Genomic DNA, 24,358 nt, shown 5'->3' on the forward strand with positions numbered 1-24,358 from the left:
AATGGATTTTTAATGGAATTTTAAAGATTTTTAATGGATTTTTAATGGAATTTTTAATGGATTTTTAATGGATTTTTAATGGAATTTTAAAGATTTTAAATGGAATTTTAATGGAATTTTAATGGATTTTTAATGGATTTTTAATGGAATTTTAAAGATTTTTAATGGATTTTTAATGGATTTTTAATGGAATTTTAAAGATTTTTAATGGATTTTTAATGGAATTTTAAAGATTTTTAATGGATTTTTAATGTTTTAATGGATTTTAATGACTTTTCAATGGACTTTCAAGGTCTTACTGCATTTTCATAAATTTTCAATGGACTTTTAAGGTTTTAATGCATTTTAATAAATTCTCAATGGACTTCCACAGATTGAATGAATTTTAATGAATTTTCAATGGACTTTTAAGGTTTCAACGCATTTTAATAAATTTTCAAAGGATTTAAATGATTTTTAATTTGATTTTACCGAACTTTAATGACTTTTCAATGGATTTCCAATGGGCTTTTGTGGAGTTAATGAACTTTCAACGGGTTTTTACGGATTCAACTGATTTTTAATTGGGTTTTAAGGGATTTCCAAAGGATTTTACCAGATTTTTAGGGCATTTTTTCCCCACCCCGTGCCCCCCTCACCTCTTTGATGAGCTGGGTCTCGTTGGCGTCCTGCAGCAGGAAAATGGGGAAGGGAAAATCCTCGTAGGAGATCCCGGAGCCGCCCGGGTTCCACTCGGAGCCGTTGCAGTGAGAGAACTGAGGGCCATAGGAGTCTGAGTAAACGCCTGAAAAATGGGGGGAAAACAGTGAAAAATGGGGGAAAAATGGTGAAAAATGGGCAAAAACTGGGCAAGAACTGAGGGCCATAGGAGTCTGAATAAACGCCTGAAAAATGGGGGAAAATGGTGAAAAATGGGGGAAAAACGGTGAAAAATGGGTAAAAACTGGGCAAGAACTGAGGGCCATAGGAGTCTGAGTAAATGCCTGAAAAATGGGGAAAAATGGTGAAAAATGGGCAAAAATTGGGCAAAAAACTGGAGCCACTCAGAGCCATTGCAGTGAGAGAACTGAGGGCCATAGGAGTCTGAGTAAACGCCTGAAAAATGGGGGAAAATGGTGAAAAATGGGGGAAAAATGGTAAAAAATGGGTAAAAATTGGGCAAGAACTGAGGGCCATAGGAGTCTGAGTAAACGCCTGAAAAATGGGGAAAAATGGTGAAAAATGGGTAAAAACTGGGCAAGAACTGAGGGCCATAGGAGTCTGAGTAAACGCCTGAAAAATGGGGGAAAATGGTGAAAAATGGGGGAAAAATGGGCAAGAACTGCAGGTTATAGGTGTCTGAATAAACGCCTGAAAAATGGGGGAAAAATGGTGAAAAATGGGGGAAAATTGGGCAAAAAACTGGAGCCACTTAGAGCCATTGCAGTGAGAGAACTGAGGGCCACAGGTGTCTGAATAAACGCCTGAAAAATTGGGGAAAAACGGTGAAAAATGGGGAAAAATGGTGAAAAATGGGTAAAAATTGGGCAAGAACTGAGGGCCATAGGTGTCTGAATAAACACCTGAAAAATGGGGGAAAAACGGTGAAAAATGGGTAAAAATTGGGCAAGAACTGAGGGCCACAGGTGTCTGAGTAAACACCTGAAAAATGGGGGAAAAACAGTGAAAAATGGGGGAAAAACGGTGAAAAATGGGTAAAAACTGTGTCCTGCAGGTGTCTGAATAAACACCTGAAAAATGGGGATAAAAAGGTGAAAAATGGGCAAGAACTGCAGGCCATAGGAGTCTGAATAAACGCCTGAAAAATGGGGGAAAAATGGTGAAAAATGGGGGAAAAACGGTGAAAAATGGGTAAAAATTGGGCAAGAACTGCAGGCCATAGGAGTCTGAGTAAACACCTGAAAAATGGGGGAAAAATGGTAAAAAATGGGTAAAAATTGGGCAAGAACTGCAGGCCATAGGAGTCTGAATAAATGCCTGAAAAATGGGGGAAAAACAGAGAAAAATGGGCAAAAATTGGGCAAAAAACTGGAGCCACTCAGAGCCGTTGCAGTGAGAGAACTGAGGGCCATAGGAGTCTGAGTAAACGCCTGAAAAATGGGGGAAAAACAGAGAAAAATGGGCAAAAACTGGGCAAGAACTGAGGGCCATAGGTGTCAGAGTAAACACCTGAAAACTGGGGGGAAAATGGTGAAAAATGGGCAAGAACTGCAGGCCATAGGTGTCTGAATAAACAGCTGAAAAATGGGGGAAAAATGGTGAAAAATGGGTAAAAATTGGGCAAGAACTGAGGGCCATAGGTGTCAGAGTAAACACCTGAAAAATGGGGATAAAACAGGGGGAAAATGGAAAAGAAAATGGGAAAAAAGGTGAAAAATTCGAACAGTGAAAGAAATGGGATAAAATGAGGAAAACCAGGGGGAAAATGAGGGGAGAAAATGGGAAAAAAGAGGGGAAAAACAGGGGGAAAACCCAAGAAAAAATGGAAGAAAAATGCGAAGAAAACGGGGAAATGGAGGAAAAAAAGGGAAAAAAAAAGGGAGAAAAAAGGGGGAAAAAAGGGGAAAAAAAAGGGGAAAAAAAGGGGGAAAAAGGGGAAAAAAGGGGAAAAAAAAGGGGAAAAAAAAGGGGAAAAAAAAGGGGAAAAAAAGGGGAAAAAAAAGGGGAAAAAAAGGGGAAAAAAAAGGGAAAAAAAAAAAGGGGAAAAAAAGGGGAAAAAAAGGGGAAAAAAAAAAAGGGGAAAAATAGGGAAAAAGCCAGGGGGAAAATTTTGGGATTTTGCTCACCAAATCCATCGTTGGGACACTTCAATCCTGGGGAAAATCCTTGGGAAGGGGCGGGAGAGGCAGCGGCCACGGCCAGGCCTGAAATCCGGGAGGTTCCTTTCAGCTGCATCAAAACCTCCCTGGAAATGGGGAAAAAAAGCTGGAATTTGGGATTTATCCAGAGAAAAGTGAAATCCAGGGATAAATCAAGGAAATGAAGGGAAAAATGCCGAGGTTTTTATCTTGGGAGGGCCCAAAATGGTGGAAAATGGACAAGGCTGGAAATTCCCTCAGGTGCAGCAAAACCTCCCTGGAAATGGGGAAAAAGGGCTGGAATTTGGGATTTATCCATCAGGAATTGAAATCTGGGGATAAATCAAGGGAATGAAGAAAAAAGCCCAGGAATTTTATTTTGTGAGGGCCCAAAATGGTGGAAAACGGCCAAGGCCAGAAATCCTGGAAATTCCCTCAGGTGCAGCAAAACCTCCCTGGAAAAAAGGAAAAAAAGGGCTGGAATTTGGGATTTATCCAGAGAAAAGTGAAATCCAGGGATAAATCAAGGAAATGAAGGGAAAAATGCTGAGATTTTTATTTTGGGAGGGCCCAAAATGGTGGAAAATGGCCAAGGCTGGAAATCCTGGAAATTCCCTCAAGTGCAGCAAAACCTCCCTGGAAAAAAGGAAAAAAAGGGCTGGAATTTGGGATTTATCCAGAGAACAGTGAAATCCAGGGATAAATCAAGGAAATGAAGGGGAAAATGCTGAGGTTTTTATCTTGGGAGGGCCCAAAATGGTGGAAAACCAACAAAGGTGGAAATCCTGGAAATTCCCTCAGGTGCAGCAAAACCTCCCTGGAAAAAAGGGCTGGAATTTGGGATTTATCCATAAGGAATTGAAATCTGGGGATGAATCAAGGGAATGAAGAAAAAAGCCCAGGAATTTTATTTTGTGAGGGCCCAAAATGGTGGAAAACCAACAAAGCTGGAAATCCTGGAAATTCCCTCAGGTGCAGCAAAACCTCCCTGGAAAAAAGGGCTGGAATTTGGGATTTATCCATGAGGAATTGAAATCTGGGGATGAACCAAGGGAATGAAGAAAAAAGCCCAGGAATTTTATTTTGTGAGGGCCCGAAATGGTGGAAAACCAACAAGGGTGGAAATCCTGGAAATTCCCTCAGGTGCAGCAAAACCTCCCTGGAAAAAAGGAAAAAAGGGCTGGAATTTGGGATTTATCCAGAGAAAAGTGAAATCCAGGGATAAATCAAGGAAATGAAGGGAAAAATGCTGAGGTTTTTATCTTGGGAGGGCCCAAAATGGTGGAAAACCGACAAGGCTGGAAATTCCCCTCAGGTGCAGCAAAACCTCCCTGGAAATGGGGAAAAAGGGCTGGAATTTGGGATTTATCCAGAAGGAATTGAAATCTGGGGATGAATCAAGGGAATGAAGAAAAAAGCCCAGGAATTTTATTTTGTAAGGGCCCAAAATGGTGGAAAACCAGCAAAGCTGGAAATCCTGGAAATTCCCTCAGGTGCAGCAAAACCTCCCTGGAAATGGGGAAAAAGGGCTGGAATTTGGGATTTATCCAGAGAAAAGTGAAATCCAGGGATAAATCAAGGAAATGAAGGGAAAAATGCTGAGATTTTTATCTTGGGAGGGCCCAAAATGGTGGAAAACCAACAAGGGTGGAAATCCTGGAAATTCCCTCAGGTGCAGCAAAACCTCCCTGGAAAAAAGGGCTGGAATTTGGGATTTATCCATGAGGAATTGAAATCTGGGGATAAACCTAGAAAATAATGGAAAATCCCTTGGAAAATGGCCTAAAATGAGGGGAAAATCAACAGGGAGAATCTTCCCTGCTTTTCCCAGGAAAAGGAGCCCCAAGTCCATCCCAAGGTTTATTTTCCATATTTTTGTAAAACCATGGATCAGCATTCCATGGATTTGAGAAGCCAATCCCACAAAAGGAAAGAAAAGCAGGAAAGGCAAAGCTCAGCAAGGACAGCAGCCCTGGAACCCCAGGAGCGCCTGGAAAAGGGGATTTGATCCCGGATTTTGGCGTTCCCGATCCCGGAATTCCCACCTGGAGAAGAGCTTCCCGTCCAGCAGGATCATGTAGGGAGGGTGGGGGCCCTTGGACAGGGCCCACTCCAGGTCCTGCTCCTGCTCCACCACGTGGATCACGCCCGTGTCCCCGCTCAGCGAGGCTGCGGGGGAAAAACGGGATCAGAGCCCCAGGAATCCCGGGATTGCCAGGAAAAATCCGGGGATTCCCATGGAACACCATGGAAAGGGGATGAGGGGTTGAGGGGAAGAGCTGCGGGGTGGAAATGTGGGATTTGTCCCCTCAGGATTCCCAAAATTCCCTGGAAAACCAAGGCAGAGAGCTGAGGAATTCAGGGAAGAGCTGTGGAATGGAAATGTGGGATTTGTCCCCTCAGGATTCCCAAAAATCCCTGGAAAAGATGGGCAGGAGGATGAGGGTTTTAGGGAAGAGCTGTGGGGTGGAAATGTGGGATTTGTCCCCTCAGAATTCCCAAAATTCCCAGGAAAAATCCATGGAATACTAGGGGAGCAGGGTGAGGGAGAGCTGTGGGGTGGAAATGTGGGATTTGTCCCCTCAGGATTCCAGGGAATGCCACAAAAAATCCGTGGATTCCCATGGAACACCATGGCAGGGGGATGAGGGGTTGAGGGGAAGAGCTGCGGGGTGGAAATGTGGGATTTGTCCCCTCAGAATTCCCAGGAAAAGCAGGGCAAGGGGATGAGGGTTTTAGGGAAGAGCTGCAGGGTAGAAATGTGGGATTTGTCCCCTCAGGATTCCCAAAATTCCCACAAAAAATCAATGGATTCCCATGGAATAGCAGGAGAGCGGGGTGCGGGAGAGCTGTGGGGTGGAAATGTGGGATTTGTCCCCTCAGGATTCCCAAAATTCCCATGAAAAATCCATGGATTCCCATGGAATAGCAGGGGAGCGGGGTGAGGGGCTGAGGGCGAGAGCTGTGGGGTGGAAATGTGGGATTTGTCCCCTCAGGATTCCCAGGAAAAGCAGGGGAAGGGGATGAGGGTTTTAGGGAAGAGCCACAGGGTGGAAATGTGGGATTTGTCCCCTCAGGATTCCAGGAATTCCAACAAAAAATCCATGGATTCCCATGGAATACTAGGGGAACGTGGTGAGGGAGAGCTGTGGGGTGGAAATGTGGAATTTGACCCCTCAGAATTCTCAAAATTCCCACAAAAAATCCATGGAATACTAGGGGAGCAGGTGAGGGAGAGCTGTGGGGTGGAAATGTGGGATTTGTCCCCTCAGAATTCCCAAAATTCTCTGGAAAACCAAGGCAGAGAGCTGAGGAATTCAGGGAAGAGCTGTGGAGTGGAAATGTGGGATTTGTCCCCTCAGAATTCCCAAAATTCCCATGGAAAATCCATGGGTTTCTATGGAATAGCAGGGGAGCGGGGTGAGGGAGAGCTGTGGGGTGGAAATTCGGGATTTGTCCCCTCAGGATTCCCAAAATTCTCTGGAAAACCAAGGCAGAGAGCTGAGGAATTCAGGGAAGAGCTCTGGAGTGGAAATGTGGGATTTGTCCCCTCAGAATTCTCAAAATTCCCATGAAAAATCCATGGATTCCCATGGAATACTAGGGGAGCGTGGTGAGGGAGAGCTGTGGGTGGAAATGTGGGATTTGTCCCCTCAGGATTCCCAAAATTCCCATGAAAAATCCATGGGTTTCTATGGAATAGCAGGGGAGCGGGGTGAGGGAGAGCTGTGGAGTGGAAATGTGGGATTTTTCCCCTCAGAATTCCCAAAATTTCCTGGAAAAGATGAGCAGGAGGATGAGGGTTTTAGGGAAGAGCTGTGGGGTGGAAATTTGGGATTTGTCCCCTCAGGATTCCCAGGAAAAGCAGGGGAGGGGGATGAGGGTTTTAGGGAAGAGATGCAGGGTGGAAATGTGGGATTTGACCCCTCAGAGTTCCAGGAATTCCCACAAAAAATCCATGGATTCCCATGGAACACCATGGCAGGGGGATGAGGGGTTGAGGGGAAGAGCTGTGGGGTGGAAATTTGGGAATCATCCCCTCAGAATTCCCAGGAAAAGCAAGGCAGGGGGATGAGCGATTTAGGAACGAGCTGTGGGGTGGAAATGTGGGATTTGACCCCTCAGAATTCCCAAAATTCCCTGGAAAAGATGGGCAGGAGGATGAGGGTTTTAGGGAAGAGCCGCAGGGTGGAAATGTGGGATTTGTCCCCTCAGAATTCCCAAAATTCCCACGGAAAATCCATGGAATACTAGGGGAGCGTGGTGAGGGAGAGCTGTGGGGTGGAAATGTGGGATTTGTCCCCTCAGAATTCCCAAAATTCCCTGGAAAAGATGGGCAGGGAGCCGAGGGGCTCTGCCACTGCCAGCAGCACCCCCAGCATTCCCAGATTTCCCAGAATTCCCAAAATTCCCAGATTTCTGCTCACACTGGCAGCCAATCTTCTGCATGGCACGCAGCACCCCCAGCATTCCCAGATTTCCCAGAATTCCCAAAATTCCCAGAATTCTGCTCACACTGGGGGCCAATCTGATGCATGGCACGCAGCACCCCCAGCATTCCCAGATTTCCCAGAATTCCCAAATTCCCAAAATTCCCAGATTTCTGCTCACACTGGCAGCCGATCCTGCGCGTGGCACGCAGCACCCCCAGCATTCCCAGATTTCCCGAAGTTCCCAGAATTCCCAGGATATCTCACACAGGCAGGGAGGCTCCCTCACACCCCCAGCATTCCCAGAATTCCCAAATTCCCGGCATTCCCAGGTTTCTGCTCACACTGGCAGCCGATCTGGTGCGTGGCGTTGAGCAGGCGCACGCAGGGCGCTGTGTGGTTCAGGCTGATGTAAATCTTCCTGTGCACTGAATTGCCCTGGCAGGAACCTGGGGGGGCACGGGAAAAACGGGGTCAGAAACGGGGAAAAATGGGGAAAACGGGGAAAATGGGGAAAAACAGGGAAAAACGGGGTCAGAAACGGGGAAAAACGGGAAAAACGGGGAAAAACCGGGAAAAACGGGGTCAGAAACGGGGAAAAACAGGGAAAAACGGGATCAGGGGCTGGGAAACACCGGGAGCAGAGACTGGGGATGGCACGGGAAAAACGGGATCAAAAACGGGATCAAAAACGGGATCAAAAACGGGGAAAAACGGGAAAAAACGGGATCAAAAACGGGGAAAATGGGATCAGGGGCTGGGAATGGCATGGGAAAAATGGGATCAAAAATGGGATCAAAAACAGGATCAAAAACGGGATCAAAAACGGGAAAAATGGGATCAGGGGCTGGGAAACACTGGGATCAGAGACTGGGAATGGCAGGGGAAAAACGGGATCAAAAACAGGGAAAACAGGATCAAAAACGGGGAAAAACTGGGAAAAACGGGATCAGGGGCTGGGAATGGGGCAGGGAAACACCAGGAGCAGAGACTGGGAATGGCATGGGAAAAATGGGATTAAAAACGGGGAAAAACGGGATCAGGGACTGGGAAACACTGGGAGCAGAGACCGGGAATGGCACGGGAAAAACGGGATCAAAAACAGGATCAAAAACGGGATCAAAAATGGGAAAAAAACGGGAAAAACGGGATCAGGGGCTGGGAATGGGGCAGGGAAACACTGGGAGCAGAGACTGGGAATGGCATGGGAAAAATGGGATCAAAAATGGGATCAAAAATGGGATCAAAAATGGGGAAAAACGGGATCAGGGGCTGGGAATGGCATGGGAAAAATGGGATCAAAACGGGATCAAAAACGGGATCAAAACCGGGAAAAACGGGATCAGGGGCTGGGAAACACCGGGATCAGAGACTGGGAATGGCAGGGGAAAAACGGGATCAAAAACGGGGAAAAACCGGGAAAATGGGATCAGGGACTGGGGACGGGGCAGGGAAACACCAGCAGCAGAGACTGGGAATGGCATGGGAAAAATGGGATCAGACACTGGGAATGACTGGGATCAAAACCTGGGAATGACTGGGATCAAAACCTGGGAATAGCATGGCACAAATGGGATCAGGGATTGGGAATGACTGGGATCAAAACCTGGGAATGGAACAGGGAAAAACGGGATCAAAAGCCAGGAATGGCACAGGATAAATGGGATCAGAACCTGGGAATGGGCTGAGGCAAATGGGACCAAGGACTGGGAAAAATTGGGATCAGAAACTGGGAATGTCACAGGAAAAACCAGGATCAAAACCTGGGAATGGGGCTGGGAAAGACCGGGATCAGAGACTGGGAACGGGGCTGGGAAAAACGGGATCAAAAACTGGGAATGGGCTGGGGAAACACCAGGAATGGGGCAGGGAAACAGGGAAGAGACCCAAAACCTGGGAATGGGCTGGGAAAAGGAAAAGGGAACGGAGCCGGGGACACAGGGACCCCAAAAGGGGCACTGGGGACCCCAAAGGGGAACTGGGGACCCCAAAAGGGGAATTGGGGACCCCAAAAGGGGAAACTGGGGACCCCAAAAGAGCCAACAGGGACCCCAAAAGGGGAAACTGGGGACCCCAAAGGGGAATTGGGGACCCAAAAAGAGCCAACAGGGACCCCAAAGGGGAAACTGGGGACCCAAAAAGAGCCAACAGGGACCCCAAAGGGGGAATTAGGGACCCCAAAAGGGGAAACTGGGGACCCCAAAAGGGGAACTGGAGACCCCAAAAGGGGAATTGGGGACCCCAAAAGGGGAAACTGGGGACCCCAAAAGGGGAATTGGGGACCCCAAAGGGGAAACTGGGGACCCCAAAGGGGGAACTGGGGACCCCAAAGGGGGAACTGGGGACCCCAAAAGGGGAATTGGGGACCCCAAAAGGGGAATTGGGGACCCCAAAAGGGGAATTGGGGACCCCAAAGGGGAAACTGGGGACCCCAAAGGGGGAACTGGGGACCCCAAAAGGGGAATTGGGGACCCCAAAGGGGAATTGGGGACCCCAAAAGGGGAATTGGGGACCCCAAAAGGGGCACTGGGGACCCCAAAAGAGCCAACAAGGACCCCAAAGGGGGAACTGGGGACCCCAAAGGGGAATTGGGGACCCCAAGGGGGAACTGGGGACCCCAAAAGGGGGAACTGGGGACCCCAAAAGGGAAATTGGGGACCCCAAAAGAGCCAACAGGGCCCCCAAAAGGGGAATTGGGGACCCCAAAGGGGAATTGGGGACCCCAAAAGCGGCCCCGGGAGGCCTCGCCCCCTCCGCTCCTCTCAGGAGCCCCCAGGACGCCCCTCAGGCCTCACCCGCCGCCAGCGCGGCCACGAGCAGCGCGCGGAGCAGCCCCATGGAATTCCGGGCCGTTCCCATGGAATTCCGGGCCGTTCCCATGGAATTCCGGGCCGTTCCCGGGGCCATTCCCGGGGAATCCCGGCCCGGCCCGGCCGCCATCATCGCCCGCGGCCACTCCACTTCCGCCATCCGGCGGAAGTGACGTAGAGGAAAAGCGGTGCCGCTTCCGGGGCGTTCCCGCGGTGCCGACGTGGAGGTTCCGGGTTGCGGCCGGGCCGGGCTGGGACCATGTTGACCAAATTCGAGACCAAATCCGCGCGGGTGAAAGGTGAAAAACCGGGATAAAGCGGGAAAAAGCGGGATAAAGCGGGATAAAGCGGGGTTCGGGGAATGGGGAGCCGGAACTATGGGGGGGAGCTGGGATCCCGTCATGGAGGGAGGGCCCGGAGCGGCTGGAGAGGGGAATGGAGGGGGATCCATGGCGGGTTTGGGATCTGATCCAGGGTGGGTTTGGGGTCTGATCGCAGGTTTTTCCCAGGTTTATTTCCCAGGGTTTTCCCAGGTTTATTTCCCCCCTTTCCCCACCCTTTCCCAGGTTTATTTCCCAGGTTTTTCCCAGGTTTATTTCCAGTTTTTCCCCCCTTTTCCCAGGGCTGTCGTTCCACCCCAAGCGGCCCTGGGTGCTGAGCAGCCTCCACAACGGCGTCATCCAGCTCTGGGACTACCGCATGTGCACCCTCATCGACAAGTTCGACGAGCACGACGGTAAAAATGGGGGGAAAAAGGGCAAAAACGGGAAAAAACGGGAAAAAACCGGGAAAAATGAAAAAATTCTGGGAAAAATCCGGGAGTTCTGGGCGTTCTGGGGAGCCCCTGAGGCTGTGGTGGGGTGGGTCCCATGTGCGCCCTCATTGACAAGATCGATGAGCACAACGGTAAAAACGGGGGGAAAGGGGTAAAAACGGGGAAAAAACAGGAAAAAACAGAAAAAATTGGGAAAAATGAAAAAATTCTGGGAAAAATCCGGGAGTTCTGGGCGTTCTGGGGAGCCCCTGAGGCTGTGGTGGGGTGGGTCCCATGTGTGCCCTCATTGACAAGTTCAACGAGCACGATGGTAAAAACGGGGGAAAAAGGGAAAAAACGGGAAAAAAACAGGAAAAAACAGGAAAAAATCGGGAAAAATGAAAAAATTCTGGGAAAAATCCGGGAATTCTGGGCGTTCTGGGGAGCCCCGGAGGCTGTGGTGGGGTGGGTCCCATGTGTGCCCTCATTGACAAGTTCAACGAGCACGATGGTAAAAACGGGGGAAAAAGGGAAAAAACGGGAGAAAACGGGAAAAAAACAGGAAAAAACAGAAAAAATCGGGAAAAATGAAGAAATTCTGGGAAAAATCCGGGAATTCTGGGCGTTCTGGGGAGCCCTTGAGGCTGTGGTGGGGTGGGTCCCATGTGTGCCCTCATTGACAAGATCGATGAGCACGACGGTAAAAACGGGGGGAAAAAGGGCAAAAACGGGGGGAAAAAGGGCAAAAACGGGAAAAAACGGGAAAAAAACCAGGAAAAAACAGGAAAAAATCGGGAAAAATGAAAAAATTCTGGGAAAAATCCGGGAATTCTGGGCGTTCTGGGGAGTCCCTGAGGCTGTGGTGGGGTGGGTCCCATGTGTGCCCTCATTGATAAGTTTGATGAGCACGACGGCGAAAATGGGGGGAAAATGGGAAAAAATGGGGGAAAAACAGGAAAAAAACAGGAAAAAACAGAAAAAATAGGGAAAAATGAAAAAATTCTGGGAAAAATCCGGGAATTCTGGGCGTTCTGGGGAGGCCCTGAGGCTGTGGTGGGGTGGGTCCCATGTGTGCCCTCATTGACAAGATTGATGAGCACGACGGTAAAAACGGGGGGAAAAAAGGGCAAAAACGGGGAAAAAACAGGAAAAAACAGAAAAAATTGGGAAAAATGAAAAAATTCTGGGAAAAATCCGGGAGTTCTGGGCGTTCTGGGGAGCCCCGGAGGCTGTGGTGGGGTGGGTCCCATGTGTGCCCTCATGTACAAGATTGATGAGCACGACGGCGAAAATGGGGTGAAAATGGGAAAAAATGGGGGAAAAACAGGAAAAAACCAGGAAAAAACAGAAAAAATCGGGAAAAATGAAAAAATTTTGGGAAAAATCTGGGAATTCTGGGCGTTCTGGGGAGCCCCGGAGGCTGTGGTGGGGTGGGTCCCATGTGTGCCCTCATTGACAAGATCAATGAGCACGACGGTAAAAATGGGGTGAAAAAGGGTAAAAACGGGAAAAAACCAGGAAAAAACAGGAAAAAATCAGGAAAAATGGCAAAATTCTGGGAAAACTCCAGGAATTCTGGGGGTTCTGGGAGCTCCCTGGAGTTTGGGGGAGAATTCCCAAAGGTTTGGGCCGGGTCCCGTGTGCTCCCTCATTGACAAGTTCAACGGGCACGACGGCAAAAATGGGGAAAAAATGGGAAAAAATCAGAAAAAATGGGAAAATTCAAAAAACTCTGGGAAAAACCCAGGGAAAAATGGGAGAAATCCAAGAATTCTTGGGATTCTGGGATCCCCTTGAACTCGTGGCGCTTCTGGGTTTGGCTCCGAGGGGGAGAAATTCCCAAGGATTTTGGGGAGAAATTCCCCAAAAATTGGAAAAAAAACCCCAAAAATTTAGGAAAAATTCCCAGAAGTTTGGGGGAAAATTGCCAAAAAATCAGGAAGAGAATTCCAGAGGGATTCCAAGGGATTTCCCATTCCAGGGCCGGTCCGAGGCATCGATTTCCACAAGCAGCAGCCGCTCTTCGTGTCCGGGGGCGATGACTACAAAATCAAGGTGAGCATTCCCAAATTCCCTTTTTTTTTCCCCATTTTCCCCCCAATTTTTTTCCCTGGTTTTTTTTCCATTTTTTCCCCTTTTTTTCCCCATTTTTTTCTGTTTTTTTTCCCTTTTTTTCCCATTTTTTTCCCCCATTTTCCCCCATTTTTTCCCCCATTTTTCCCATTTTCTCCCCCGTTTTCTCCCTTGTTTTCTTTCCATTTTCTTTCCATTTTTCCCCAAATTTTTCCCCAATTTTTTCCCATTTTCCCCCCCCAGTTTTCCTCTCATTTTCCTCTCATTTTCCTCTCATTTTTCTCTCATTTTCCTCTCATTTTCTTCCCATTTTCTTCCCATTTTCTTCCCATTTTCTTCCCATTTTCTTCCCATTTTCTTCCCATTTTTTTCCCATTTTTTTCCCATTTTTTTCCCATTTTTTTCCCATTTTTTTCCCATTTTCCCCCCATTTTTCCTCTCTTTTTCTTCCCATTTTCTTCTCAGTTTCTTCCCATTTTCTTCCCATTTTCTTCCCATTTTTTCCCCCAATTTTTCCCCAAATTTTTCCCATTTTTCCCCCCCATTTCCCTCTCTTTTTCTTCCCGTTTTCTTCCCATTTTTCCCCCCCTTTTTTCTTCCCATTTTTCTTCCCATTTTCTTCTCATTTTCTTCTCATTTTCTTCCCATTTTCTTCCCATTTTCTTCTCAGTCTCTTCTCAGTTTCTTCTCATTTTCCTCTCATTTTCTTCTCATTTTCTTCTCATTTTCTTCTCATTTTCTTCTCATTTTCTTCCCATTTTTTTCCCATTTTCTTCCCATTTTTTTCCCATTTTCTTCCCATTTTCTTCCCATTTTCTTCCCATTTTCTTCCCATTTTCTTCCCATTTTCTTCCCATTTTCTTCCCATTTTCTTCCCATTTTTTCCCATTTTTTTTCCCATTTTTTTCCCATTTTTTCCATTTTTTTCCCATTTTTCCCCATTTTTTCTTCCCATTTTCTCTTCCCATTTTCTTCCCATTTTTTTCCCATTTTTTCTTCCCATTTTCTTCCCATTTTTTCCTTATTTTTTCCCCCTTTTCCCCCCCAAAAACCCAGAGCCTGGCAAGGGCTGGGATCATCCCTGAGCTCCTCCCCAGCTCAAAATTCTTGGGAATAAAATTTGGGAATCGGGACTGAGGGATGGGCGCCAGAAACCTGGGATCAAAAACCGGAATTGAGTGGGAAAATCTGGGAATAAACGGAGAAAAATCCCAGGAAAAAGCAAAAAAAAGTAAAAAAAAAAAAGTGGGAATTCGGTGCTGCCCCGGGGTGGGGCTGGGCCTGTTCTGCTCCGGAATTCCGGGAATTTTCCGGGAATTTTCTGGGAATTTTCCCTGTGGAATTGCAGGTCTGGAATTACAAACTGGGCCTGTTCTGGTCTGGAATTCCGGGAATTTTCCGGGAATTTTCTGGGAATTTTCCCTATGGAATTGCAGGTCTGGAATTACAAACTGGGCCTGTCCCGGTGTGGAATTCCGGGAATTTTCCGGGAATTTTCCCTGTGGAATTGCAGGTCTGGAATTACAAACTGGGCCTGTCCCGGTGTGGAATTCTGGGAATTTTTCCCAAATTTTCTGGGAAATTTCCCTGTGGAATTGCAGGTCTGGAATTACAAACTGGGCCTGTCCCGGTGTGGAATTCCGGGAATTTTCTGGGAATTTTCCCTGTGGAATTGCAGGTCTGGAATTACAAACTGGGCCTGTCCCGGTGTGGAATTCCGGGAATTTTCTGGGAATTTTCCCTGTGGAATTGCAGGTCTGGAATTACAAACTGGGCCTGTCCCGGTGTGGAATTCCGGGAATTTTCCGGGAATTTTCCCTGTGGAATTGCAGGTCTGGAATTACAAACTGGGCCTGTCCCGGTGTGGAATTCCGGGAATTTTCTGGGAATTTTCCCTATGGAATTGCAGGTCTGGAATTACAAACTGGGCCTGTCCCGGTGTGGAGTTCCGGGAATTTTCTGGGAATTTTCCGGGAATTTTCTGGGAATTTTCCCTATGGAATTGCAGGTCTGGAATTACAAACTGCGGCGCTGCCTCTTCACCCTGCTGGGACACCTGGACTACATCCGCACCACCTTCTTCCACCACGTCAGTCCGGAATTCCGGGAATTCCTGGGAATTCTGGGGTGCTGGGAATGCAGGGTTATCCTGGGAATGCCGGGAATTCCTGGGAATTCTGGGGATCATCTGGGAATTCTGGGGTGCTGGGGGTTCTGGGAATGCCGGATTATCCCGGGAATTTCTGGGGCTTTCCTGGGAATTTCTGGGCTTCTGGGAATGCAGGGTTATCCCAGGAATTCCTGGGAATTCTGGGGATATTCCGGGAAATCTGGGGTGCTGGGGGTTCTGGGGTTCTGGGAATGCAGGATTGTCCTGGGAATTCCGGGGTTTTCCTGGGAATTTTTGGGGCTTTCCTGGGAATTTCTGGGGTTCTGGGAATACAGGATTATCCTGGGAATTCCTGGGGCTTTCCTGGGAATTCTGGGGATTATCCCAGGAATTTCTGGGGATTATCCCAGGAATTCCGGGACTTTCCTGGGGATTCTGAGGGGTTCTGGGAATGCAGGATTATTCCAGGAATTCTGGGGGTTGTCCTGGGAATTCCGGGAATTTTTGGGAATTTCTGGGCATTATCCGGGAATTCTGGGGTGCTGGGAGTTCTGGGAATACAGGATTATCCCAGAAATTCCAGGGCTTTCCTGGGAATTCTGAGGGGTTCTGGGAATGCAGGATTATCCCAGGAATTCTGGGGATTATCCCGGGAATTTCTGGGGCTTTCCTGGTGATTATGAGGGGTTCTGGGAATACAGGGTTATCCCGGGAATTCCGGGGCTTTCCTGGGAATTCTGGGAATTCCTGGGAATTTCCGGGGATTATCCGGGAATTCTGGGGTTCCGGGAGTTCTGGGGTTCTGGGAATGCAGGGTTATCCTGGGAATGCCGGGAATTCCTGGGAATTCTGGGGGTTAGCTGGGAGTTCTGGGAATGCAGGATTATCCCAGGAATTCCTGGGAATTCTGGGAATGCAGGATTATCCTGGGAATTCTGGGGGTTCTGGGGGTCATCCAGGAATTCTGGGGTGCTGGGAGTTCTGGGGTGCTGGGAATGCAGGGTTTTCCTGGGAATGCCAGGAATTCCTGGAATTCTGGGATTCTGGGGGTTCTGGGAATGCAGGGTTGTCCTGGGAATTCCTGGGAATTTCCAGGGATTATCCTGGGAATTCTGGGGCTTTCCTGGGAATTCTGGGGTGCTGGCAATGCAGGATTATCCCGGGAATTCCTGGGAATTTCTGGAGCTTTCCTGGGAGTTCTGGGGTTCTGGGAATACAGGGTTATCCCGGGAATTTCTGGGGATTATCCCGGGAATTCCGGGGCTTTCCTGGGAATTTCTGGGGTTCTGGGGTCCTGGGAATGCAGGATTATCCCAGGAGTTCTGGGGGTTGTCCTGGGAATTCCGGGAATTCCTGGGAATTCTGGGGGTTATCTGGGAATTCTGGGGTGCTGGGAGTGAGTGCTGGGAATGCAGGATTGTCCCGGGAATTCCAGGGCTTTCCTGGGAATTCCTGGGAATTTCCAGGGATTATCCAGGAATTCTGGGGCTTGTCCTGGGAATTCTGGGGTTCTGGGAATGCAGGATTATCCCAGGAATTCCGGGGATTATCCCAGGAATTTCTGAGGATTAAGCTGGGAATTCTGGGGTTCTGGGAATGCAGGGTTATCCTGGGAATTCCTGGGAATTCTGGGGGTTATCCTGGGAATTCTGGGGTGCTGGGAGTTCTGGGAATACAGGATTATCCCAGGAGTTCTGGGGGTTGTCCTGGGAATTCCGGGAATTCCTGGGAATTTCCAGGGATTATCCAGGAATTCTGGGGTTCTGGGAGTTCTGGGGTTCTGGGAATGCAGGGTTATCCTGGGAATGCCAGGAATTCCTGGGAATTCTGGGGTGCTGGGAGTTCTGGGAATGCAGGGTTATCCCGGGAATTCTGGGGCTTTCCTGGGAATTCCGGGAATTCCTGGGAATTTCCGCGGCTTTCCTGGGAATTCTGGGGTTCTGGGAATGCAGGGTTATCCCAGGAATTCTGGGGCTTGTCCTGGGAATTCCTGGGAATTTCCAGGGATTATCCAGGAATTCTGGGGCTTTCCTGGGAATTTCTGGGGTTCTGGGAATGCAGGATTATCCTGGGAATGCCGGGAATTCCTGGGAATTCTGGGGGTCATCCGGGAATTCTGGGGTGCTGGGAGTTCTGGGGTTCTGGGAATGCAGGGTTGTCCTGGGAATTCTGGGAATTTCTGGGAATTCTGGGGTTCTGGGAGTTCTGGGAATGCAGGGTTATCCCGGGAATTCCAGGATTTTCCTGGGAATTTCTGGGAATTTTCCTGGGAATTCCGGGGCTTTCCTGGGGATTCTGAGGGGTTCTGGGAATGCAGGGTTATCCCGGGAATTCTGGGGGTTATGCTGGGAATTATGGGAATTCCTGGGAATTTTCTGGAAATTCTGAGGCTTTTCTGGGAATTCTGGGGTTTTCTGGGAACTCTGGGGTTTTCTGGGAATTCTGGGTTATCCCAGGATTTCAGGATTTCTGGCAATGCCCAGTGGGAATCAGCTCTCTTGGGAATTCCGGGATTTATCCTGGGAATTCTGGAGTTCTGGGAATTCTGGGGATTATCCCAGGAATTCTGGGGCTTTCCTGGGAATTCTGGGAGTTCTGGGAATTCTGGGGCTTTCCTGGGAATTCTGGGAGTTCTGGGGTTTTCTGGAAATCCAGAGTTATCCTGGGAATTCAGGGCTTTATCCTGGGAATTTCTGGGAATTCTGGGGTCCTGGGAATGCAGGGTTATCCCAGGAGTCCAGGATTTCATGGAATTCTGGGCTTTTCCAGGGAATCCAGGATTTCAGGGAATTCTGGGCTTTTCCAGGGGAATCCAGGATTTCAGGGAATTCTGGGGTTATCCCGGGAATCCAGGATTTCATGGAATTCTGGGCTTTCCCAGGGAATCCAGGATTTCATGGAATTCTGGGTTTTCCCAGGGTTATCCAGGGAATTCTGGGATTTATCCTGGGAATTGTGGACTTTTGGGAAATCTGAGTTATTCCAGGAATTTTGGGGCTTTCCTGGGAATTCTGGGAATTCTGGGGTTCTGGGAATTGCAGGGTTATCCCGGGAATCCAGGATTTCATGGAATTCTGGGCTTTCCCAGGGAATCCAGGATTCCAGGGAATTCTGGGTTTTTCCAGGCTTTTCCAGGGAATCCAGGATTTCAGGGAATTCTGGTGGGATCATTCCCATGAAATCCTCATTTTCCTGGCAATCCTGTTGTGGTTTTTTCCGGGAATTCCTTCCTGGGAATCTCCAGCGGGGATTTTTTTTCAATGGGAATTTTTTATGGAATTTCCCCAGGATCCCTTCCCTTTCCCTGGGAAATGAGGAATTCCCGGGGCCGGGCTCTCTCCAGGCCCCCAATCCCAGGGGGTTTTTTGTGGATTTTTCCCATTTTTCCCATTTTTCCCAGGAATATCCCTGGATCCTGAGCGCCTCCGATGACCAAACCATCCGCGTGTGGAACTGGCAGAGCCGCACCTGCGTCTGGTCAGTGCTGGGATCCCGGGATTCGTGGGATTTGTGGGAATTCTGGGATTTATGGGGATTCCTGGGATTTATGGGATTCCCTGGGGTTTGGGGGATGTCTGGGATTCCTGGGATTTACGGGGATTCCTGGGATTTACCGGGATCCGGGGATTCCTTGGGGATTCCTGAGACCCGGGGATTCCTTGGGATTCTGGGATTCTCTGGGATTCCTGGGATTTACGGGGATCCTGGGATTTCCTGGGATTTCCTGGGGTTTGGGGGATGTCTGGGATTTCCTTGGGATTCTGGGATTCTCTGGGATTCCTGGGGTTTTCTGGGATTCCTTGGGGGTTCCTGGGATTTCCTGGGGTTTGTGGGATTTCCTGGGGATTCCTGGGGTTTGTGGGATTCCTGGGGATTCCTGAGACTTGGGATTCCTTGCGGATTCTGGGATTTCCTGGGGATTCCTGGGATTCTGAGGTTCCTGGGATTCTGGGATTTCCTGGGGTTTGTGGGATGTCTGGGATTCCTGGGGATTTCCTGGAATCCTGGGATTCCTTGGGATTCTGGGATTCTCTGGGATTCCTGGGGTTTTCTGGGATTCCTGGGGATTCCTTGGGGATTCTGGGATTTCCTGGGATTCCTGGGGATTCCTTGGGGATTCCTGAGACCCTGGGATTCCTTGGGATTCTGGGATTCCTGGGATTCCCTGGGATTTATGGGGATTCCTTGGGGATTCTGGGATTTACGGGGATTCCTGGGGTTCCTTGGGGATTCCGGGGATTCCTGGGGTTTGGGGAATGTCTGGGATTCCTTGGGATTCTGGGATTTCCTGGGGTTTGTGGGATTCCTGGGGATTCCTTGGGATTCCGGGATTCTCTGGGATTCTCTGCGATTCCTGGGATTTCCTGGAATTCCTTGGGGTTTGGGGGATGTCTGGGATTCCTGGGATTCCAGGGGATTCCTGGGGTTTGGGGGATGTCTGGGATCCTGGGATTCCTGGGATTCCTTGGGATCCTGGGATTCCTTGGGAACTCCTGGGATTCCCTGGGATTCCTTGGGGATTCCTGAGACCCTGGGATTCCCTGGCAGTGCCCAACCCCAATCCCAACCCCAATCCCAACCCCAACCCCAATCCCAATCCCAACCCCAATCCCAACCCCAATCCCAATCCCAACCCCAGCCCCAATCCCAACCCCAATCCCAATCCCAACCCCAATCCCAACCCCAATCCCAACCCCAATCCCAATCCCAATCCCAACCCCAATCCCAACCCCGATCCCAACCCCAACCCCAACCCCAACCCCAACCCCAATCCCAACCCCAATCCCAATCCCAGCCCCAATCCCAACCCCAGCCCCAGCCCCAACCCCAACCCCAATCCCAACCCCAATCCCAACCCCAGCCCCAACCCCAACCCCAACCCCAACCCCAATCCCGATCCCGACCCCAGCCCCAATCCCAGCCCCAACCCCAATCCCAATCCCAGCCCCAATCCCAATCCCAATCCCAACCCCAACCCCAATCCCAACCCCAATCCCAGCCCCAATCCCAGCCCCAACCCCAATCCCGATCCCAGCCCCAATCCCAGCCCCAATCCCAGCCCCAATCCCAATCCCAGCCCCAATCCCAACCCCAACCCCAACCCCAACCCCAATCCCAATCCCAACCCCAATCCCAACCCCAACCCCAATCCCAGCCCCAATCCCAATCCCAGCCCCAATCCCAGCCCCAATCCCAACCCCAATCCCAACCCCAATCCCAATCCCAACCCCAACCCCAATCCCAATCCCAACCCCAATCCCAACCCCAATCCCAACCCCAACCCCAGCCCCAATCCCAACCCCAACCCCAATCCCAGCCCCAATCCCAACCCCAACCCCAATCCCAGCCCCAATCCCAATCCCAACCCCAATCCCAGCCCCAACCCCAATCCTAGCCCCAATCCCAATCCCGATCCCAATCCCAGCCCCAATCCCAGCCCCAATCCCAGCCCCAATCCCAGCCCCAATCCCAACCCCAACCCCAATCCCAACCCCAACCCCAATCCCAATCCCAGCCCCAATCCCAACCCCAATCCCAATCCCAGCCCCAATCCCAACCCCAACCCCAATCCCAACCCCAATCCCAGCCCCAACCCCGATCCCAGCCCCAATCCCAACCCCAATCCCAACCCCAACCCCATCCCCAATCCCGATCCCAGCCCCAATCCCAGCCCCAGTCCCAGCCCCAATCCCAGCCCCAATCCCGATCCCAGCCCCGCCGTTGCCGGGGTTTTCATGGAATTCTGTCGCGGCTCTGGGAGCAGCGTCCTGACAGGACACAACCATTACGTGATGTGCGCCCAGTTCCACCCCAGCGAGGACCTGGTGGTGTCGGCCAGCCTGGACCAGACTGTCAGGGTGTGGGACATATCCGGTGAGAATCTATGGAAAATCCATGGAAAAACTGGGAAAATCCATGGGAAAATGGGAGTGGGAATGGGATGGATCAGACTGTCAGGGTCTGGGACATATCCGGTGAGATTCCATGGAAAATCCATGGGAAATCCATGGAAAAATGGGTGTGGGACATATCCGGTGAGATAACAGGGAAAATTCATGGAAAAACTGGGAATGGGAATGGGATAGACCAGACCATCAGGGTGTGGGACATATCCGGTGAGAATCCATGGAAAATCCATGGGAAAATGGGAATGGGAGTGGGATGGACCAGACCGTCAGGGTGTGGGACATATCCGGTGAGATTCCAGGAAAAAATCCATGGAAAAACTGGGAAAATCCATGGGAAATCCATGGAAAAATGGGTGTGGGACATATCCGGTGAGATAACAGGGAAAATCCATGGGAAAATGGAAAATCCATGGAAAAAGGGTGTGGGAATGGGATGGACCAGACCGTCAGGGTGTGGGACATATCCAGTGAGAATCCATGGGAAAAACTGGGAAAATCCATGGAAAATCCATGGGAAATCCATGGGAAATCCATGGGAAATCCATGGGAAATCCATGGGAAATCCATGGGAAAGTGCGTGTGGGACATATCCGGTGAGATTCCATGGGAAAACTGGGAAAATCCATGGGAAATCCATGGGAAATGGGTGTGGGAATGGGATGGATCAGACCGTCAGGGTGTGGGACATATCCAGTGAGATAACGGGGAAAATCCATGGGAAAACGGGGAAAATCCATGGGAAATCCATGGGAAAATGGGTGTGGGACATATCCAGTGAGATTCCAGGGAAAATCCATGGAAAATGGGAAAATCCATGGGAAAATGGGTGTGGGAATGGGATGGACCCGACCGTCAGGGTGTGGGACATATCCGGTGAGAATCCATGGGAAAACTGGGAAAATCCATGGGAAATCCATGGGAAAATGGGTGTGGGACATATCCGGTGAGAATCCATGGAAAAACTGGGAATGGGAATGGGATGGACCAGACCGTCAGGGTGTGGGACATATCCGGTGAGATAACAGGGAAAATCCATGGGAAATCCATGGGAAAATGGGAATGGGAGTGGGATGGACCAGACCATCAGGGTGTGGGACATATCCGGTGAGAATCCATGGAAAAACTGGGAAAATCCATGGGAAATCCATGGGAAAATGGGTGTGGGAATGGGATGGATCAGACCGTCAGGGTCTGGGACATATCCGGTGAGATAACGGGGAAAATCCATGGAAAATCCATGGAAAAATGGGAATGGGAATGGGATGGACCAGAGTGTGAGGGTGTGGGACATATCCGGTGAGATAACAGGGAAAATCCATGGGAAATCCATGGAAAAATGGGTGTGGGAATGGGATGGACCCGACCGTCAGGGTCTGGGACATATCCGGTGAGAATCCATGGAAAATCCATGGAAAATCCATGGGAAAATGGGAATGGGATGGACCAGACCGTCAGGGTCTGGGACATATCCGGTGAGAATCCATGGAAAATCCATGGAAAATCCATGGGAAAATGGGAATGGGATGGACCAGACCGTCAGGGTCTGGGACATATCCGGTGAGATAACAGGGAAAAATCCATGGAAAATCCATGGAAAATCCATGGAAAACTGGGAATGGGAATGGGATGGACCAGACCGTCAGGGTCTGGGACATTTCCGGTGAGATTCCATGGAAAAACTGGGAAAATCCATGGGAAATCCATGGGAAAATGGGTGTGGGACATATCCGGTGAGAATCCATGGAAAAATCCATGGAAAAATGGGTGTGGGAATGGGATGGACCAGACCGTCAGGGTGTGGGACATATCCGGTGAGATTCCAGGGAAAAACTGGGAAAATCCATGGAAAATCCATGGGAAAATGGGAATGGGAATGGGATGGACCAGACCGTCAGGGTGTGGGACATATCCGGTGAGAATCCATGGAAAATCCATGGAAAAATGGGAATGGGAATGGGATGGACCAGACCGTCAGGGTCTGGGACATATCCGGTGAGAATCCATGGAAAAACTGGGAAAATCCATGGGAAATCCATGGGAAAATGGGTGTGGGAATGGGATGGACCAGACCATCAGGGTGTGGGACATATCCGGTGAGATAACGGGGAAAATCCATGGAAAAACTGGGAAAATCCATGGAAAAACAGAAAAATCCATGGAAAAATGGGAATGGGTTTTCCTTTGGGTTTTCCCTGGTTTTTCCCTGGGTTTCCCTTGGATTTTCCCTTGGATTTTTCCCTTGGATTTTCCCTTGGGTTTTTCCCTTCATTTTCCCGGATTTATCCCGGATTTATCCCAGGTTTTTCCCTGGGTTTTCCCTTGGATTTATCCTGGGTTTTTCCCTGGGTTTTCCCTGGGTTTTCCCTGGGTTTTCCCTGGGTTTTCCCTGGGTTTTCCCTTGGGTTTTCCTTTGGGTTTTTCCCTTCATTTTCCCAGATTTATCCCGGATTTATCCTGGATTTATCCTGGGTTTTCCTTGGTTTTTCCCTGGTTTTTCCCTGGGTTTTTCCATTGGGTTTTCCCTGGGTTTTCCCTTGGGATTTTCCCTGGTTTTCCCGGATGTATCCCGGATTTATCCCGGGTTTTTCCCTGGGTTTTCCCGGATTTATCCCAGATTTATCCCGGATTTCTCCCGGGTTTTTCCCTGGGTTTTTCCCTGGGTTTTTCCCTGGGTTTTTCCCTGGGTTTTTCCCTGGGTTTTCCCTGGGTTTTTCCCTTGGGTTTTCCCTTGGATTTATCCCGGGTTTTTCCCGGATTTATCCCAGATTTATCCTGGATTTCTCCCGGATTTATCCCGGCTTTCCCGCTCTGCAGGGCTCCGGAAGAAGAACCTGTCCCCGGGCGCTGTGGAGTCGGACGTGCGCGGCATCACCGGCGTGGATCTGTTCGGCACCACCGACGCCGTGGTCAAACACGTCCTGGAGGTGACCGGGGATCCAGGGGGATCCATGGAAAATGGCAGGGAATCCATGGAAAATGGCAGGGAATCCAAGGGGAATCCATGGGGGATCCATGGGGGGATCCATGGGAAATCCACGGGGAATCCATGGAAAATGGCAGGGAATCCAAGGGGAATCCATGGGGAATGGCAGGGAATCCATGGGGAATCCATGGGGGATCCATGGGGAATCCAGGGGGGATCCAGGGGGGATCCATGGGGGATCCAAGGGGAATCCAGGGGGGATCCATGGGGGAATCCAAGGGGGATCCATGGAAAATGGCAGGAAATCCATTGGGGAATCCATGGGGAATCCATGGGGGATCCAGGGGGGATCCATGGGGAATCCAAGGGGGAATGGCAGGGAATCCATGGAAAATGGCAGGGAATCCATGGGGGATCCGTGGGGGATCCATGGGGAAATCCATGGGGGAATGCCAGGAAATCCAAGGGGGATCAAAGGGGGATCCATGGGGAATCCATGGGGGATCAAAGGGGGATCCATGGAAAATGGCAGGGAATCCATGGGGGATCCA

General features: G+C 49.8%; 2 protein-coding genes across 4 annotated transcripts in view; one reads left to right on the top strand and one right to left on the bottom strand.

The window, feature by feature from the left end:
• NCSTN (nicastrin) overlaps positions 1 to 10,220 on the bottom strand; it is a 32,931-nt gene extending 22,711 nt beyond the window's left edge. For all 3 annotated transcript variants that reach the window (XM_077191876.1, XM_077191877.1, XM_077191878.1), the window contains exons 1-5: positions 10,024 to 10,220; positions 7,573 to 7,677; positions 4,844 to 4,967; positions 2,787 to 2,905; positions 639 to 784 (exon numbers count right to left, since the gene is read on the bottom strand). In XM_077191876.1, the coding sequence (XP_077047991.1) occupies positions 639 to 784; positions 2,787 to 2,905; positions 4,844 to 4,967; positions 7,573 to 7,677; positions 10,024 to 10,198 (669 nt within the window). In that variant the 5' untranslated portion in view covers positions 10,199 to 10,220. The remainder of the gene's footprint in view (positions 1 to 638; positions 785 to 2,786; positions 2,906 to 4,843; positions 4,968 to 7,572; positions 7,678 to 10,023) is intronic.
• The window catches only part of COPA (coat protein complex I subunit alpha), a 54,194-nt gene continuing 40,032 nt past the window's right edge, over positions 10,197 to 24,358 (top strand). Inside the window, 7 exon segments of the mRNA XM_077191875.1 lie at positions 10,197 to 10,337; positions 10,661 to 10,774; positions 12,774 to 12,847; positions 14,874 to 14,954; positions 18,376 to 18,452; positions 20,740 to 20,849; positions 23,699 to 23,808. Coding sequence (XP_077047990.1) covers positions 10,298 to 10,337; positions 10,661 to 10,774; positions 12,774 to 12,847; positions 14,874 to 14,954; positions 18,376 to 18,452; positions 20,740 to 20,849; positions 23,699 to 23,808 — 606 coding nt within the window. The 5' untranslated portion in view covers positions 10,197 to 10,297.

This window comes from Agelaius phoeniceus, chromosome 31, assembly GCF_051311805.1.
Source record: "Agelaius phoeniceus isolate bAgePho1 chromosome 31, bAgePho1.hap1, whole genome shotgun sequence".
Lineage (NCBI taxonomy): Eukaryota > Metazoa > Chordata > Aves > Passeriformes > Icteridae > Agelaius > Agelaius phoeniceus.